This window comes from Onychostoma macrolepis, chromosome 17 (genome assembly GCF_012432095.1).
Source record: "Onychostoma macrolepis isolate SWU-2019 chromosome 17, ASM1243209v1, whole genome shotgun sequence".
Lineage (NCBI taxonomy): Eukaryota > Metazoa > Chordata > Actinopteri > Cypriniformes > Cyprinidae > Onychostoma > Onychostoma macrolepis.
Genome location: NC_081171.1, coordinates 31,135,317 through 31,153,911, shown reverse-complemented (window position 1 = coordinate 31,153,911; position 18,595 = coordinate 31,135,317). Strand labels below are relative to the sequence as shown.

Sequence of the window (18,595 nt, the reverse complement as noted above, 5' to 3'; positions counted from 1 at the left end):
ATAGTGAAGGATATTATGCTGATATAAACAGCCAGTAAGATGAAATTCTGCTGTTTGTAATGTAAATCAATGAGATCTTTATAACAGTACAGCAGAACTGAAATAATCTAAATATCAGTAGTCACTCTATATCTCCAATAATGTATTTGTAAGATGAGACTGAAATGATCCAAACATATAATGCAATGCACTCCAATGCTGATTGAGAGATGAAGACATAAACGCTCCTCAGAAGATGTGAGATGAAGATCATTCCTCCGCTGAGGAACAGTGAGAGTAAAGCTTCTGATGATCAGATTCGAATCGTGTCTCAGGGCGGATGTTACCACAGACAACAGATCAGCTTTTACCTGCGAGCAGACAGTGTCAACAATATATTGGGGGGAAAAAAAAAACATCAGCCATAAATGTAAAGAAATAAAGTTGCTTGTCGGCTTTTCCTAACAAGCAGCCATATTTTTTAAAATAAGCCCAAAAATCGCAACCCGTGATTTTTTTTTTAACTTAACAAAAAAAAAGAAGCCCAAAGTCACGTAAAATGCGTAGACTTGGCAACTGTGCTTGAAAAGCGAATGTTTTGGAAAGTGCTACGCCACATTTCTCGGCCATCTATGAGGAAAATAATATCAAACGCACCTTTAGCCCCGTTGTACCCTACTAGGGCAACTAAGCTCTGGCAGTAGTATTCAGGTAAATAATAGCCTACAAAGAAACATATTATAATAAATAAGAATAAATATTAGAATAAATTCATCAAATGTAAAATAACACTTAGTGTTGTAGTCAAGACCACCTAATCCGAGACAAAGTCGAGACCAAGACAATTGTGTGTTGAGACCAAGACCAAGACCAGACCTGCATTGCTCAAATTCATCTAAAGGATCCACATTTACTGCCTGAGAAATGCCTCATTTTTAATCATTAAATACAATAAAAGACACTTACAGAGCTGTTACCAATCAAATGAAATCTCTAACAACAAAATTCATCTTTGCACTGCAGTGGTGGCACAGAAGCTGAATCTGAATTGGTACAATTACAAATGCATAAATAATGTTGAGTATAATGTTAAAAATTGTTTACTGAATGTTTTTATAAAAGCAATATCATTTTATTTTCAAAACAGTTCTTTTGCTATTGCTTAATTATATTATATTATAATATAAAAATCCACATCTCATACATTTATAAGGAGAGCACTTATATACTCTCAAGCACTTTTTTGTGGGTGTATGTATTAATGTTGGTGACCTCTTCGACACAGTCCCTCAATAATTACTGACCCGGCATAAAAGTATAAATCATTTGTTCTCAGCCAGGGGCCACTACGGGGCCTCAACAAACTTCCAAATCAAAGATATTTCTTAGTATTTGGTTATTTTTATAATGAATATACAAATTTCTAGTCATGCTAAGTTCTAAAATATTTTGGGTGAGTGGAGGGGGGCCTTCAAATAATGTTGTGGACAATAGGGGGGCAGTGAAGTCAAACATGTTGAGATCCACTGGTATAAATCAAATTATTTATTTTTGTTATTTACTTATTTAATTAGTTATTGATTGCATTTGAAGCAGGAAGTTTTACATCCAAACACATTAATGATAGTGATATCCCCGCAGTTATGGTCTTGAAAGAAAATCCTGAGTCCTCTTAGTCTGAGATCAAGACTAGACACTAATAACACTGCATAGTCTTCACTGTATAAACTGATGGATTAGAGCTTAAAGCTACTAAAATCATTCAGTCAAGAGCAGAGAGTGATGTTTCTCTTTTTCTTTACTGTTTGATTATCAGTAATTGAACATTATATGAACATAATAAGAAACTTCTAAGGAAGCACAATGATAACATTTACATCATGAAGCAAAATAATAAACAAGATTAAAACTTTTTGATCTTGTTCATTGGGGAGGAACATCATCTTGAGTTGATCTGAATCTCACAGTTGAATCTGCTGGTTTTGAAGACAAATATGAACTGTAGAAACTTTAGATGATGTCTCATTGTAATGTCGTTGATTAGGAAAGATTCATCCAGATGATATTTTATTGCTTGATGCATTATTGTGTTGCATTTGGTGAGGACGCGGCAACAGACTTGAAAGTGCTGGATCTGAAGACGATCTACTTACTGCGATTCGTTTTTGTGTGTGACAGTGTAGAGCAGATGACTTATTGAAACGCCTCCCACAGGCAGTGACGTGGATTCTCTTGTGTCTTCTCAGATTTGCTGAATCACTGAATCTTTTGTCGCAGTGTGAACACTTGTACGGTTTCTCTCCAGAGTGAGTCCTCTGGTGCCGTTTTAAACAGCTCGTAGAAGTAAACGTCTTTTCACACTCAAAGCACATGTACTCTCTCACACCAGCATGTCTTTTCTGATGTAATCTTAAATTCTGTAGAGAAGAAAAACTGTTTCCACACAAATAACATGAATGTGGCTTCTCCTTTGCATGACATCTCAGGTGTTTCTTCATGTATGAAGCCCACAAAAATGTTTTGCCGCATAGATCACATGCGTGCAGCTTCTCTCTGTTGTGGATGTTCGTGTGCTCCTTAAGGTTTGCTGATTGTGTGAAACTCTTCCCACATTGATCACAAGTGAACGGCTTCTCTCCAGTATGAACTCTCATATGAACTTTAAGGTGTCCTTTTCGTGTGAAACTCGTCCCGCACTGAACACATGTGTATGGCTTCTGTCCAGTGTGGATCCTGTCATGTATCTTAAGGTCTCCTGACTGAGTGAATCTCTTGTCACAGTGTGAACACTTGTATGGTTTCTCTCCGGTGTGGATGTTTGTGTGTACCTTAAGGTTTGCTGAGTGCGCAAAACTCTTTCCACAGTGATCACAAGTGAACGGCCTCTCCCTAGTGTGAACTCTCATGTGAACATCAAGACTATATTTGCGTGTCAAATTCTTTCCACACTGAGCGCAGGTGAAAGATTTCTTGCCTTTTTTTTTCTTTAAATCTCTCGTTTTGGTTTGACAGCAGCTCAAAGGTATTTCTACCGTTTTAGCATGGTTTTTCTCCTCAACTTCACTCAATTCTCCATTATCATTGTTTTCTTCAATCAACCCTGAAATAAAAGTAAAAGTAGCCCTGATGTCACAGTGTAAAGTAAACAATTGTTACACACAATTTTAGTAATTTTAATGCATTTTTATAAATTATATGTCCCTGAAACTCTCCATGAATAAGGTACATTAATCTTCAAACTATTATTTTTAAACCATTATAAGTATACACCCCATGTTTCTATAGGGAGAACTATTAATATGTTTGATCAACTACGCAATTATCTAACATAAATATTATTGAAAAAGTACCCTATTACAACAAATCTAAATCTGCTTGAAGCTTTATAACTTTCAGCATTATTAATGAAGAATGAAGAATAAACATCAACCTGCTTGTTCTTCAGTATCCTCAGTGTGTTTCATTTTGTAGGGTTCTGGATCTCTCATCTTCTCTCTGTCCTCTTTAATAAACTCAGTCTTTGCAGATTTCAGCTCTTCCTGATGATTTGATGCTCTTCACTTGTAAACTGATGGGAATATTCCAGCATTTATTGCTGAAGGTGTGATTGTTGTGGGAGGAGCTTCACTGAACATGAATTTCTGAGTGGAAGAAGCAGATTTGCCAAAATCAACAATAAATCAGTTACTGTAATTATATATATATATATATATATATATATATATATATATATATAAACTAATTTACACATTTTAAGCATTTATCTAAGTGAAGCAGATGCCCTCCAAATTCTATCTTTGAAGAGACCAGAGCCTTAGAAATACAAAGTGTCTCTTTGTAAATCATTATATTACTATATTAAAGGGGTCATGATAAAATCAGATTTGCCTTGATCTTTGGCATATAAGAGGTCTTTGTACCACTGAAACATCCTGCGAGTTTCATAGCTTAAAACCTCCTCCTCATTATAAGCAAAGCATTTATTTAATCGAGCTCCAAAAATGGGCTCGTTTGGATCTGAGGTGCTAGAAGATGTCATGGGGGCACAAACATTTGCATAAACACTGCCTCCAGAGCAAGACGTCGACGAATAGTCTTCTTCTCAGCATAGGCCCCGCCCACTGGTGTTCAGTCGCTAATGGCTAACACTTGATCACGTGTCATGTCGCGTCAAAATGAAATAGAAATGACAATCACTGTTGCTATTTTGTCTACACTGGATACAGTATGCAGATGTGTTTTCGCTTTCTGACACAGTCCACACGCTCGAGTCTGTCATCAGGACAAATGCAGTGAAAGAAAGTTCGCTTTGACGTGTTTGGTTAACCTGTTAAAGAATTGGGTTAAACAGCTCGTTCGCATCTTTGTACTAGAGCTCGACCGATATGGGTTTTTCTCTGGCCAATACCTATGCCGATATTTAGAAATCAGGGCAGCCGATGGACAATATATGATGCCGATTTTTTTGGACGATTTTCTTTTTTTTTTCTTCCCTTCATCTCATAAAAGAGAGTTTGAGTGAACGATTATTGCAGGGTACAATATAGTAATAGTAGTAGTAGTAGCCTAATTCATAGTAATAATACATGTTAGGGTGAAAAGAATACAATCCAATTTTTTTTTTCTAAATATAATAGTAAGAATATAAATCGGGGCAACCCTGATTAAAAACCACGCTGTGTATTGTAAATAACAATGTTTTATACTTTAAATAATTGTATAAGTAGTAAAACAACACAAGCAAGGCAAAAAATGTGTTTTACATTTACATTCATTTAGCAGATGCTTTTATCCAAAGCGACTTACAAATGAGGACAATGGAGGCAATCAAAATCAACAAAAGAGCAATGATATGCAAGTGCAATATCAAGTGCCAGTTAGCTTAACGCGGTACACGTAGCAAGGTTTTTTTTTTTTGTTGTTGTTTTTTTTTTAAATACTGTAATAAATAGAAAACTGATAGAATTGAAAAAGAATAGAGCAAGCTAGTGTTAGAAGCTTTTTTTCTGCTTTTGTTAATTGTATAATAAATAAAAGAAAACAAATAGATAGAATACAAAAAGATTAGAAAAGCTAGTGTTAGTTTTTTTTTTTTTTTTTCAAAAAGGGTCAAATAAAGATGGAAGAGATGCGTTTTAGCCGATTCTTGAAGGTAGCTAATGACTGATGGTCCTTCATCCAGCAAGACATGCTGAGATGAGAGCAGCTATCGTTCGGATCATCAGGATGGAATGAGATGTAGAGTTGAGTGTCATCAGCATAGCAGTGATATGAAAAGCCATGTTTCTGAATGACAGAACCCAGTGATGCCATGTAGACAGAGAAGAGAAGTGGTCCAAGAACTGAACCCTGAGGCACCCCAGTAGTTAGAGGTTGCGACTTGGACACCTCACCTTTCCAAGATACCTTGAAGGACCCATCTGAGAGGTAAGACTCAAACCACTGGAGTGCGGTTCCTGAGATGCCCTTTGCCAATAGGGTTGACAGGAGGATCTGGTGGTTAACTGTGTCAAAAGCAGGGGACAGATCCAACAAGATAAGTATTGAAGATTTGAAATCCGCTCTTGCCAGTCTTAGGGCTTCAACTGAGTGCAAGGCAGTCTTGGTTGAATGTCCACTTCTGAAACCAGACTGGTTGCTGTCGAGGAGGTTGTTCTGTGTGAGAAAGTAAGAGATATTGGTTAATCACAGCTCGTTCAAGTGTTTTAGCAATGAAAGGAAGAAGGGAAGTCTGTAGTTCTCTTAAAGAGATGGGTTAAGGGTGGGTTTCTTAAGTAGTGGGGTTATACGAGCCTGTCTTAATGCTGAGGGAAAAACACCAGAGTGAAGGGATGTGTTAATGATGTGAGTGAGTGCAGATACAACTGCAGGAGCAATAGCTTGAAGGAGATGAGATGGCATAGGATCAAGCGGACAAGTAGTAGGATGATTAGAAAGGATGAGTTTGGAGACTTCTGCCTCAGAGAGTGAAGAGAAGGATGTGAACGAGTGTATGCTTGCTGGTAAGATGTGCTTGACAGATTGTGGTGTGGAAAATTGTGCACTGATGATTTTAATTTTTTTAAATTAAGTTTGAGTTTAGAAACATTTTGAGTCTCCCCTCCCTTGCCTCACAATGCTTTGGTCCAAATGCTTGCTTTCCTCTTTTACATCACCTACACACACAAGTCTGGTGAGAGAGAACAAAATCAATAATGTGGAACTCCAGTAAATAAGGCAGTCAAGGCTATTTTATTCACTTAAACATGTGATGAAGATAGACCTTATCTTCATTAACAAACCGCATATTTTAAGTCCAAGCAAGCACATTCTCGCCTAAAATATCCTTAAAACTGCATTCCGTGACACAAAACAGTATTATTTTAAAATTATAGTGGATTTGGGCGTCCGCCATGACACTAGATAGACCCGGCTAGAACAAGCGGAGTGATACAAAAATGTGAAAGGGCGTTCCTGTAGCGATACCAGTACAATATCTGAGATGCAATATCTCACGGTTCTTAACCAATCAGATTTGAGAACCAGAGCAAACTGTTGTATACATTATATATATATCACACACACACAGGTGCATCTCAATAAATTAGAATGTCATGAAAAAGTATTTTCTTGTAAGTTATTTCAAAAAGTGAAACTTTCATATATTTTAGATTCATTGCATGTAAAGTAAAACATTTCAAAAGTGTTTTGTTTTAATTTTGATGATTAGAGCTTACAGCTCATGAAAGTCAAAAATCAGTATCTCAAAATATTAGAATATTTACATTTGAGTTTCAATAAATGACCATCCCTACAGTATAAATTCTGGGTATCTCTTGTTCTTTGAAACCACAATAATGGGGAAGACTGCTGACCTGGCAATGATCCAGAAGACGAACATTGACACCCTCCACAAAGAGGGTAAGTCACAGAAGGTCATTACTGAAAGGTGTGGCTGTTTACAGAGTGCTGTATCAAAGCATATTAAATGCAAAGTTGACTGGAAGGAAGAATTTGGGTAGGAAAAGGTGCACAAGCAACAGGGATGACCGCAAGCTTGAGAATACGGTCAAGCAAAGCTGATTCAAACACTTGTGAGAGCTTCACAAGGAGAGAACTGAAGCTGGAGTCAGTGCATCAAGAGTCACCACGCTCAGACGTCTTCAGGAAAAGGGCTACCAAGCCACTTCTGAACCAGAGACAACGTCAGAAGCATCTTAACTGGGCTGTGGAGAAAAAGAACTGGACTGTTGCTCAGTGGTCCAAAGTCCTCTTTTCTGATGAAAGTAAATTTTACATTTCAGTTGGAAATCAAGGTCCCAGAGTCTGAAGGAGGAGCGGAGAGGCACAGAATCCATGTTGCTTGAAGTCCAGTGTGAAGTTTCCACAGTCAGTGATGATTTGGGCTGCCATGTCATCTGCTGGTGTTGGACCACTGTGTTTTCTGAAGTTCACAGTCAACGCAGCCATCTACCAGGAAATTTTAGAGCACTTCATGCTTCCTTCTGCTGACAAGCTTTATGGAGATGTTGATTTCATTTTCCAGCAGGACTTGGCACCTGCCCACACTGCCAAAGGTACCAAAAGCTGGTTCAGTGACCATAGTGTTACTGTGCTTGATTGGCCAGCAAACTCGCCTGACCTGAACCCCATAGAGAATCTGGGGTATTGTCAAGAGGAAGATGAGAGACACCAGACCCAACAATGCAGATGAGCTGAAGGCTGCTATCAAAGAAACCTGGGCTTCCATACCACCTCAGCAGTGCCACAAACTGATCGACTCCATGCCACGCCAAATTGAGGCAGTAATTAAAGCAAAAGGAGCCCCTACCAAGTATTGAGCACATATACAGTAAATGAACATATTTTCCAGAAGGCCAACAATTCACTAAAAATGTTTTTTTTTTTTTTTATTGGTCTTATGAAGTATTCTAATTTGTTGAGATAGTGAACTGGTGGGTTTTTGTTAAATGTGAGTCAAAATTATCACAATTAAAAGAACCAAAGACGTAAACTACTTCAGTCTGTGTGCACTGAATTTATTTAATACACGAGTTTCACAATTTGAGTTGAATTACTGAAATAAATGAACTTTTCCACGACATTCTAATTTATTGAGACGCACCTGTATATATATATACACACACACACACACACACACACACACACACACACACACTTGCTTTAACTCTTTTGACTGCATTATAAATAGTGTCTTGTCTTCCACAGGTTGTGAGGCGTATGAACCAGGTTTCAGGCCCTCTACAATGCATGACACACCACCCAGGCTTTGAACCTAACTGTTTAAATCCTTACACCCAACAGAAGAGGAGTAATTTTTTTTTATGTAATGTTATTTCTTTCATTTGTAAATCAAAACAAATAAAATATTGTTTTCAAGACACAAAAGCAACAAAATTTAACCCTTGAAAGTTTTTCTTCAAAATATTTATTTGTTGTAAAAAAATAAAGGCATATAATAAGTATGTACACTTTCTCAAGTGAAATCAAAAATATATCAGTGTTAATATCTGTCTTTACAGGCAGTACCGATATCTCGCCTATCGAAGCTTTGTAAGCTGGTGCTGGGGCTATTTAGGACAGAACGTCAGAGTTGTTCTCCCGTCCTGTGTTGTGCTTCGGATTTGGCAGGAGTTCCCTGATCCGGATGGACAGTTTGTAGGCTTTCGACCACCCCTTGACTGAAGCGTGAAACGTGGCGGCCAACAACTTCCTCCTTTAAAGGTCTTTCAAACTGAGAGGGCAGGAATGTAGGAATGGGGATTTGTTTTAGCTCCTTTACAAATGGTGCGGGGTCTACAAACACCTCTTCGATGACCAGCTTCATTAAGTCAGCTACATAGTCTGTAAATATAGGGAACAAAAGGAAAGTTTATTATGTATTGTTGATCGATAACCAACGTCTTAGTAACATATCAAATGCATCAGTATCCGTAAAGTGTATTTGTAATTGTATGAAAATAATTTTTTATAACATACCATATGAAGGGGCTGTTTTAAGTGGCTTTGCAGTGCATTCACCCTTCTTTGACTTTGGAAAAACAACCTTGTACATAGGTTGTCCTGAAGTTGTTGTCTGCTCACGGTCTCCATTTTCATTGTAGTGCATTGCTGCAAGGTACAACCTGCAGTACAAGAATGACATGCAAGTTAAAACATTACAAACTTCCAGTAAATCTTGCATATACAAATAAAAAAAAATACTATATGTGACCCTGGTCCACAAAATCAGTCTTAAGTGTCAATTTTTTCCGAAATTGAGATTTATGCATCATCTGAAATCTGCATAAATAATCTTTCCATTGATGTATGGTTTGTTAGGATCGGACAATATTTGTCTGAGATACAACTATTTGAAAAATCTGGAATCTGAGGGTGCAAAAAAAAAAATCGAAATATTGAGAGATTGCCTTTAAAGTTGTTCAAATGAAGTTCTTAGCAATGCATATTACTAATCAAAAATGAAGTTTTGATATATTTATGGTAGGAAATTTACAAAACTTCATGGAACATGATCTTTACTTAATATCCTAATGATTTTTGGCATAAAAGAAAAATGGATAATTTTGACCCATACAATGTATTGTTGGCCGTTGCTACAAATATACCTGTGCTGCTTATGACTGCTTTTGTGGTCCAGGGTCACATATTGCATGTCATAATATATAATACCTGCACAACATTCCAATGAAAGGAAAAACGACATTCTTGGGGGCAAAACGCAGGATGACACTGTGAAAGGCCTTTAGGGAAGATGTCTGGTAATGGTGACAGAGCTTTTCCACGTCCTTTAGGACTCGCTTATTGTTCAGGATCTTTTCCACTTTGTGAAGAGGCATTGACCCTTGAATGACGAAAAGAAACATATTATTGTAAAATTAGAAATTACTAGTAGTAAGCTTTGTCTGTACTTTGTCACATTATAAAGTAATCGAAAAATCTGATGCATACCTGTTTGGAACCATTTTTTGGGATCTCTGGACGCTTGGTCTGGATGTGCACACTTCGGGAATTCAGGGTTCTCATGGATGTGTATATTTTGGATGTGGTTGAGCAGGGAAGTCCATTTGGCCACCTTCTCTGGACCAGAAGTAGACGACGTAGCACTCCAATATACATGATTCTTGATGCTGCGCAACCACTTCTTCAATATCTCACACCCCTTTTTTTGTGAAAGTTTGTCCAACTTTTTATACAAACCTGTAAAAAAGTATTAATGTGGTGTATGAGTATTACATACATTAACTTCATAAATCAGTCATAACCAAAAAAACGCACAAAGTTTGTCATTACACAGTACTGCGTGTCACAAAATACACAAAGCTTAATAGTTACCTTTTTCGAAATGCCAGACATCGTAGAACTGTACAATCTTGCGCTCTCTAAGAAACTTCTGGATCTGTGGATGACGATTCGTTGTGATGTATTCCACTGCCAAACTGTTAGCCTCCAGATGATCTAGACAACGCTTCAAGCCCTCCTTCTCCATGTGGCAGCTATCACCTACCTCGTTGCTCTGGGTATAAATGAATTTAAAAAGGCATAAACCTACAATTGAATATTTCACAATGTAACAATATAATAAGTTTATGATATAAAATAAGTTTACCTGAATAAGCTGCATGTCAAGAATGGTGTTGCTGTCCAGGTGCATCAAGGTGTAGCAGCCAAATTTTGCGGAGTGTCCTAATAATAATAATAAAAAAAAAAAAGTGTATGTATTAGGGGTGGAACGATACATGTATTCGTACTGAACCGTCACGGTACGGACATCTTGGTTCAGTGCACGAGGCCTTACAACGAATACAGTCAATTCACCCCCAATCCAGAAGGGGGCGCCCGCAGTAATGCAACGCTGTTTGATAACCGCCAGCAGAAGAACAGCGAATGCCATGAGTTGCGCACTTGAAAATACAGCCCCCCAGACAGTGACCATGTGCTGATTCTGAATACGTCTCTCACATAGACTTCCCTGCTGAAAAAACAATAGAACCCTGCCCAAAACACAGTAGAAAATGTAATGGTTATAATGGGAATTGTATTGGTTTTAATGGAAACTATAATGGTGTCTACTGGTTTGTGATGGATTCTATTGGTGGGATGTTAAATCCTATTGGAAAAATGCCCAAAACACACTACAAAAAGGAATTTTGTAATGGTTTTACTGGAAAAAGCTAATGGTTTATAATGGTATTTTAATGGAAACCATTGGTATTTCTGTGATGGTATCTATTGGGCTTCTATTGTTTTTTTTTAGCAGGGTTTAAAGGCTTGCGCACTCAACTGTTTGCAAAATGGAGCTTTGTGCTCGTGTATCCTACCTCTCTCATTCGGCACAAATCCAAATATTCCATAATATTATTTGCGATGTAACATATCTGAATGCTAAACTATTATTTATTATGTAAATTATAGGCTTTGTACTTCAGTCGCATTCCAACTCTATAAGGCAAGGTTCAAAAATAAATGATTGATTGAGTCAGTGTGGAAGAACTTGACTGGTCTGCAGAAAGCCAAGTCCTAACCCAAGCTGAACACGGTCTCAGCTGTGACTTTAAATGCAGATCTTGAGCCAAAAACTCTTTACCAAACACCAATGACTTGTACATACACTATATGGACAAACGTATTGGGACACCCCCTTCTTTAGAACAGAAAAGGGCACTTCCAGAACTGTGACAACAAAAGATGGAAACATAATTCATGCATTCAAAAATTGTATTTCCATCTCTGTTGCAACAGTTTTGTAAGTGTCTAAAATGACTGAACCCATATGTACAAGTCATTGGTGTTTGGTAAAGAGTTTCTGGCTCAACATCTGCATTTAAAGTCACAGCAGAGGTGTTCAGCTGGGATTAGGACTTGGCTTTCTGCAGACCAGTCAAGTTCTTCCACACTGACTCAATCAATCAATTCTTTTTGAACCTTGCCTTATACACAGAGACATTGTCATGTTAGAATAGAAAAGGGTCCTGTCCAAACTGTTGCTTTAAAATTAGAAGCACACAATTCCCAAGAATATCATTATATGCTTAAACATTAAGATTTGTACTCATGGAAATTACTAAAGAAGTAATACCTGTTCATTAGAAGGGGGTGACCCAATACTTTTGGCAATATAGTGTGTGTATGTATACCCATGTCGCATCTATACCAGTCCTGACTCTTGCGGTGTCATGCTGGTTTTGTCAGTCCAATGTAACACATAATCAGAAGACTCCAGACCAAGATATAATTACTTCTAAATAAAAACTTACCCCGTGTATCAGCCCTCATATCTCCAGCAACTGCAACCTTTCCCCCTTCTTGCAGCTTCCTGAACAGATTTTTCTGATCCAAGTTCCACTTGTGTATTACAGCAGGCTCTAGATAGTTCCTAGCATGCCTCCTAAATGCATCATACTGGATGATCTGAAGCTGCATGGCCTTGCAAATCTAAATAAATTACGAAACGCATTAAAAACCACATAATAATAGAACAGTGATTGACAAGAAAATATGATCATAAGGGTAATATGATCTTAAAAGTACCTTTTCAAATTGAATGAAGGATGCTCCACAGAAGTATGTCGCTGCAGACACCAGTAGGTTTCCAACAGGTGTACTTCCAACGACTGGCTGACTCTCCCACTTTCTGTGATAGCTGCACTTTGGACAATGCTGGGTGAATGACACATAGCTGCCCATTCGTCTACATTGAACATCACACTTTGTTTTGCAAAGCGGACATGTTTCAAATAGCTCTCGGAGGCAGCTTTCAAAAACAATGTATTTTGATACATTGTATGTGGTCTGTTCCCTAAAACAAGACAAACAAGAAATTTTACTCTTTTAAGTCACGTTTACAAATCGCGTAAATAACTTATAAAATAAAAAAAACTATAAAGAGGTCTAAAACCTACCATAATCCGTACTCCTGCGTAACAGCAGAGTTGTCTGGGTTATACGTGGAATCATGTGGTTCAGCTATGCTTTCAGAAATGTCTGTGTCTTCCTCCTCTTCATCCAACTCAAGACGAGGCCTTTTGTGTGGTGTGAATGGAGGGGCTTTGATGGGAGACAATGGTGCTGTAGCCTGGGTGCCTGCAATGAAAAGGAAATAATTTGTATTTTTACTCAAAGTTTTATTATAATGTAGTCCTAAAACATAATATCAGACCTTTAGCATGCAACACTTAAGTTCACAGGATTTTCTACAATCTTACATTCAAGTTTCCACTAATAAACAACTATAATTAATGCATTTATGATTGAATACATGAACACTGCTACTGCGTGTAAAATACCTTTTCTCCGTGCATGCGTGTCCTTTAGTGTACCCAAAGACACTTGTGTGCCAACAGATCGCGTTTTCGGAGATGCCGCAGGAGGTGTTTCTATAAAGTCTGTTTGACATTCAACGTCATGACTTCGGGATGAAGTGGATAATTGTTCTGAACCTTGGGCCTGCTGAGATTTACTCTAAAAGAAATACCCAAAACAAGTAGTTAGGCTACATCATTTGTACGTATAACCAACTAATGGTGTCACGATTGCTTCTGACATATACACAACCGTATACATCATACAGAGGATGTGTGAGAGAGGAACAAGGAGGAATCACAGCGGAGTATGCTACTATAATTAATCACAGGAGGAGACAGACACCTGAACATGAGGACAATGGGCTTCTGCCCTTCTTGAGAGGCCAGTGTGATGCCGTGTCCCGGCGCATCGAGACAAAGACAATAAAACCCATTACAAACAAGTCATTTCTAGCATCCAGTGGGGATATAATTACTGATTATAATGATTTATATTGTCTCTTTATGCGTCGCGCGGGCACGAGGCAGACTACGCTATGTAAACATAAAATCATGTCTGCGTTTGTGATCGTAGAAACAACAAACAACAAGCGCTAACTACTCTCATTTGGGAGTCACACTCACGGTCTTCACGGTCAAAAGTGACACCTGAAAAGTAAGTTTTTTTTTTTTTTCTTCAGTAAAATCAATCTAGTATATTTTTGTTCAATAATATTTTTTCTTCTTTCCTTTGTATTTTGAGATAATTTTATGGTACTAATTAATATTTATGAAATAATTACAATAAATGTTTCCCATTGAAAACAGTACAAAATTATTTTACAATTATTTTTCAATTAATGCAGTATTCCAGATTAAAATAGAGACTAGGCCTTTAAAATCCCATTTTTGAATGCAGAATAGCACCTCCTGGTGTGAGCAAAAAAAGAAAAACATGTAATCTCATGGTGTAGCCTATATAGGACTCTATAGAGAGGCTTGTGAATTCCCCAGTTGTTTTTATAAATAAGTTTACTTTTTTTTAGGTTGTGGATTTAAATGTATATTAACGCATTCTCAAAGACTACTTTTTGTCAAGTTTTGTTGTTCTGGTTTTGTTTTACATGTTGTTCTGAAGTGTAGGTTTTTGCATTATTATTACTACATTCTAACCTGAACACAGAAAGCATTTTGTTACACAAAACATTAGAATTATATAAGAATTTAACAAAAATTAACAGGAATGCTTTCTCAGAGCTTAATCCTTCTGGATCCGATCTGATTTTAACCTCATTTCAGTCTTCTGGCTCATTTTGGCTATATGGTTATAGCCAGACCAATTCATTTGACTCTATATGTGTGTGTGTGTGTGTGTGTGTGTGTGTGTGTGTGAGTGTGTGTGTGGATGTATCTGGTTTACAGTGTAACCCCTTCATTGATGTGCAATTTTTTCTGCATTGTGGGGTATTTGTAGATTGTACACACAAAAATGTTTTGATTTTTCTCCCCATTTCCCATTAATTTCCTATGGTCAGTCATTTTTGACCGAAGACCTTAGCCTGTTCGCATCATGCCCTCACTTTTTTCCTGTGTTCACATTCCACATTCCTTTTTTTAGTAAAAGACACCAAGTTTCATATCATTCTGATGAAGCTGTGATTTTTTCAGAAGTGAAAGGTTAAATATGAAAACGTACTTACAGGCTGTGAGTCAGAAGCGCCAGACTGTCCTTGTAAAGTTGGAATTGCCCCACTTTTGAGTAAAAGCCTTTGTGTACAGCCGGCCTTGTACTCTCCCAGGTTCAGAAAGCTATCCTCCGTAAAGTGCGCAGCACAAACACGAATATTTGCGTTGTACTGCTCTGGAACAGTGTTGTAAATAAAACTCAGCCACAGATTTCTTCTTGTGTCCTCTTTTGGGAGGCCAAACAGAGTATTTTTTCTTTCGCATCGAAACACACAGCGTCTCCACGACATCGCGGCGGCTGCAACAATACTACGGCGAGAAAGTTACGCCTTCTTTCATTGCGTGAAGGTTTGGGCGGTGTTATGCAAATCTTCCCACACTGTGACGTAGACATGTGGGGCGTGGTTGACTTCACTTTTATAAACTTTACAGATCTTCTATATGCACCAAAAGCTTGTAACACTCCAAAGACAAAGCAAAAAATGAAATCGCATCATATGACCCCTTTAAACATTAAGAGTACCATATAGAGTGTCTCTATATATTATAACTCTGTTCATATTTACGTATGGATTTAAAATGTCCCACGTGGCTCTTTTTATAGGCTAGACATTAAGTATTTAGCAGTATCAGTTCTTAATTTTAACCATGTAAAGTAACTATAACAAATTTGATCGGCCAAATATAAATCTCAAAAGAGACATAAAATCGCAGCAGCAAAAGGCTTAACTTACTTATCAGTTGGCATTAATTCCCCTCACAGAAAACATCCAGTATCAGAAACATTATCAAACAATCATTCACACGAACATACAAAAACACAACATCGCTCAGGGTCTCCTCTCTTGCTCGTTATTTAAACGAGCAAACACACAAACCGCGCTGTACTCGATGGAAACAAGGCAGAAACGACCTCGTATACTGTTGCATAAACATACTGTGTGTGAAGTGTATTTTACAATTGTGTAAATAAGTGAAATACCGTGAACTGCTCAGCTCTCCTCAGAAGACGCGACGCTGAGTGATGACGCCACCGCCGCCGCGAGGCGTCGTCATCAGAAAAGCGCCGAGTTCTAGCGTTAAAAAAGTTAAAGAACACGATTTTTCTTAAGAATTGGCATGAAAAAGTTATTAATTATCTTTGTGATATGCTAGATACACAAGGGAATGTTTATTCTTACAGTGATTTCATGTGTAAATGCAATTTTCCTGTTGTCCATAAGGACTCTCTTAAAATGGTAAAAGCTATAATGGTCTTGTTCACTTAATGAAGTGTCTTTTATCATTTGAAAAGTTTGTAGAAAGTGAGCAGAATTTTTTTGGTTGATGACAAAAGTATTTACGACCCAAAATGTAGTAATACAATTATAAGAAATGTATTTCAGTCAAAAAAAATAATTTCTCTGAGGGGAATTTTATTTTATTTTATTATTATTTTTTAATTGTTTTTGGAATTCAGATAAGATTAATTGGAAAAAAGCATGGCTCTTACCTTATAAATGTTTTGTCCCCAACAAAGTTAAAGAACTACATTTAAAACTTTTATATAATATATACCCTACAAATGAGATTACATCAAAATTTAGTAATGCTCACTTTAATTGAAATTTCTGTAATTTCAGTGACTCAATGATCATCTTTTTTCAAATGCCCCCCTGTTAAAGACTTTTGGTCTGACTTGTTAAAATTCCTTGCTACAAAATCCAATTTAGACATTTATTTCACTATGTGTGATATATTCTGTTATTTTTCTCATTGTAAACATAACATAGCATATTTAGAATTATCAGCAAAATATTATATTCATAAATATAAATTTTCTTCAACATTACCTAAATTGCATAATTTTCTTTGTGACTTTAACTACCTAATTGCGACACTTAAAAACATTAACAACATAAAAAGTGTCAAATTTGTGAAACTGTATAATGATCTGTTGAAAGTTATATAATTTGATATAATATATATATATATATATATATATATATTGTTTACATAATAAATGTGTGTGTACTGTGTATATTTATTATGTAAATATAAGAAAAATGTTATGTATATATTTTACATTTATTTATATATAATATAAATTATATGAATATAAATATATACATGTAAATACATATATACTGTATGTGTGTGTATTTATATATACATAATAAATGTACACAGTACACACACATATTATGTAAACAAAGTTTTATTTTGGATGTGATTAATTGCAATTAATCGTTTAACAGCACTATTATACATACATATATATATATATTATCAATGTAATGATTCCTAGAAAACATCAGTCACTTGTAAAACATCTGCTGTAATTATAGGTACACATGTTGATTGCAAAAATCATACTCAGTCAGAATAAATGGCTACTTTGAGAAAGATGTTAAAAAAAAGCACAAAATTCTATTTAAAATGACAAAACAACTACAAAACAACACATCAAACAAAATGAGGTGTAGGTAATGTAGACAAACAGCTGTCTCATTCAATCTCAGTCATGTGTGGACTCAAATGTAGTTTCTTAGGCAATTAAAAGCTGTATTGATAAATGTCAAATAGAAAGCCCAACAGCAAAAAAAAAAAAAATACTTCATGGCTTTCAGATATTGAAACTAAGTCAACTGAACATAATATAAAACTCATAAGAAAGCACAATGATAAATGAAATCATGAAGCAAAATGATATACGATAATAAAGTTTATGACTTTGAGTTGATCTGATGGATTTGAAGATGAAGATGAACTTTATTCACAGTGAAACGTTTAGATATTGTTTCTTTGACAAGTCACTGGACAGATTTATCAAAGGCAAAAGCATTCCGATAATATATAATTATTTATATATCTATAAATTATTACACAGGAAAAGATACCTTTTTTAAACATACAGAAATAAGTAAGAAATATAAAAACCTATGAACCCCATTTGATATGAAATGAATTATGATATGACAGAAATTTTGAAATTCTTCATGTTAAAAGTGAATGGCATTTTGCAATAAAAAGCTGACTCAAAAAACAAGATGACAGCGTCAGAGAAACTTATGAGAAACAAACACATATTTATACACTTTCTTCATATATTATTTCCCCCTAAAGAGTCCATGAAGTTAAACAAATACCTAAAATATTGGTACATATTAGTACTTTTTGAAAAGATACTACCCCAATGACAAATTAAATTTTTCGTACAAGAGTGCATGTCTGTCACGTATAAAGAAATATGCTTCTAGATATGATTAGGTGCACATCATCTATTTTTTTTTTTGAAAATACGATAAATGTAGGGTATGTACTAATATTGTGAACAAAAAAAGAGGGAAAACAATACTGAATCAAGCATAAAAAAATAATAAATAATGAACAATAAAATGAAATGTATGGGTGTCTGTAATTCGAAATAGTCCAATCACAAAACAATACACATCAATTCCCCACAGCTCGCCTGCCTGCTTGTTTTCTGCTGCAGTGTTTTATGACTCATTTTATGCTGTGATGTTCACGTTTTTTATTTCTTACTCACGTATTTATATCTTCTTCTTTTTTTCACGTGTTCCATGCTGTCATTTCATGATGTTAATTAATTACAAGTCCTGCTGGCCTAAACAAAGCTTTAATATTTACAGCATTCTGCTGCGGTG

At 36.2% G+C, this 18,595-nt stretch overlaps 2 protein-coding genes across 3 annotated transcripts; both read right to left on the bottom strand.

Moving 5' to 3' along the window:
- Positions 1–592: 592 nt before the first annotated feature.
- LOC131523620 (zinc finger protein 239-like) lies at positions 593–18,550 on the bottom strand. Its single transcript, XM_058750143.1, has 4 exons — positions 18,478–18,550; positions 5,373–5,634; positions 3,410–3,620; positions 593–3,079 (listed from the first exon to the last, which is right to left on the bottom strand). Exons 3-4 carry the CDS (start codon positions 3,465–3,467, stop codon positions 2,031–2,033), a joined length of 1,107 nt encoding a protein of 368 aa, XP_058606126.1. The 5' UTR covers positions 3,468–3,620; positions 5,373–5,634; positions 18,478–18,550; the 3' UTR covers positions 593–2,030.
- On the bottom strand, positions 7,982–16,017 carry LOC131523619 (uncharacterized). 2 transcript variants are annotated; one of them, XM_058750142.1, is made up of 12 exons: positions 15,931–16,017; positions 14,963–15,257; positions 13,266–13,440; positions 12,882–13,062; positions 12,511–12,778; positions 12,237–12,414; positions 10,589–10,665; positions 10,315–10,495; positions 9,931–10,179; positions 9,652–9,823; positions 8,959–9,104; positions 7,982–8,823 (listed from the first exon to the last, which is right to left on the bottom strand). In XM_058750142.1, the coding sequence occupies exons 2-12, from the start codon at positions 15,236–15,238 to the stop codon at positions 8,567–8,569; spliced, it is 2,160 nt and encodes a 719-aa protein (XP_058606125.1). In that variant the 5' UTR covers positions 15,239–15,257; positions 15,931–16,017; the 3' UTR covers positions 7,982–8,566. The 2 variants fall into 2 exon arrangements, with proteins under 2 accessions (XP_058606125.1, XP_058606124.1); XM_058750141.1 differs by lacking the exon at positions 15,931–16,017 and adding an exon at positions 15,683–15,914.
- Positions 18,551–18,595: the final 45 nt, after the last annotated feature.

Bases quoted from the DNA above. Each gene is read 5' to 3' on its own strand.
- LOC131523620 (XM_058750143.1), bottom strand. From the start codon at position 3,467: ATGAGAGATCCAGAACCCTACAAAATGAAACACACTGAGGATACTGAA. The intron at 3,080-3,409 runs GTTGATGTTTAT...CTTTTATTTCAG, and splicing joins GGATACTGAAGAACAAGCAG to GGTTGATTGAAGAAAACAAT.
- LOC131523619 (XM_058750141.1), bottom strand. The intron at 13,441-14,962 runs GTAAGTACGTTT...TATTTCTTTTAG, and splicing joins GCGCTTCTGACTCACAGCCT to AGTAAATCTCAGCAGGCCCA. The intron at 13,063-13,265 runs GTATTTTACACG...TTTTCATTGCAG, and splicing joins CACGCATGCACGGAGAAAAG to GCACCCAGGCTACAGCACCA.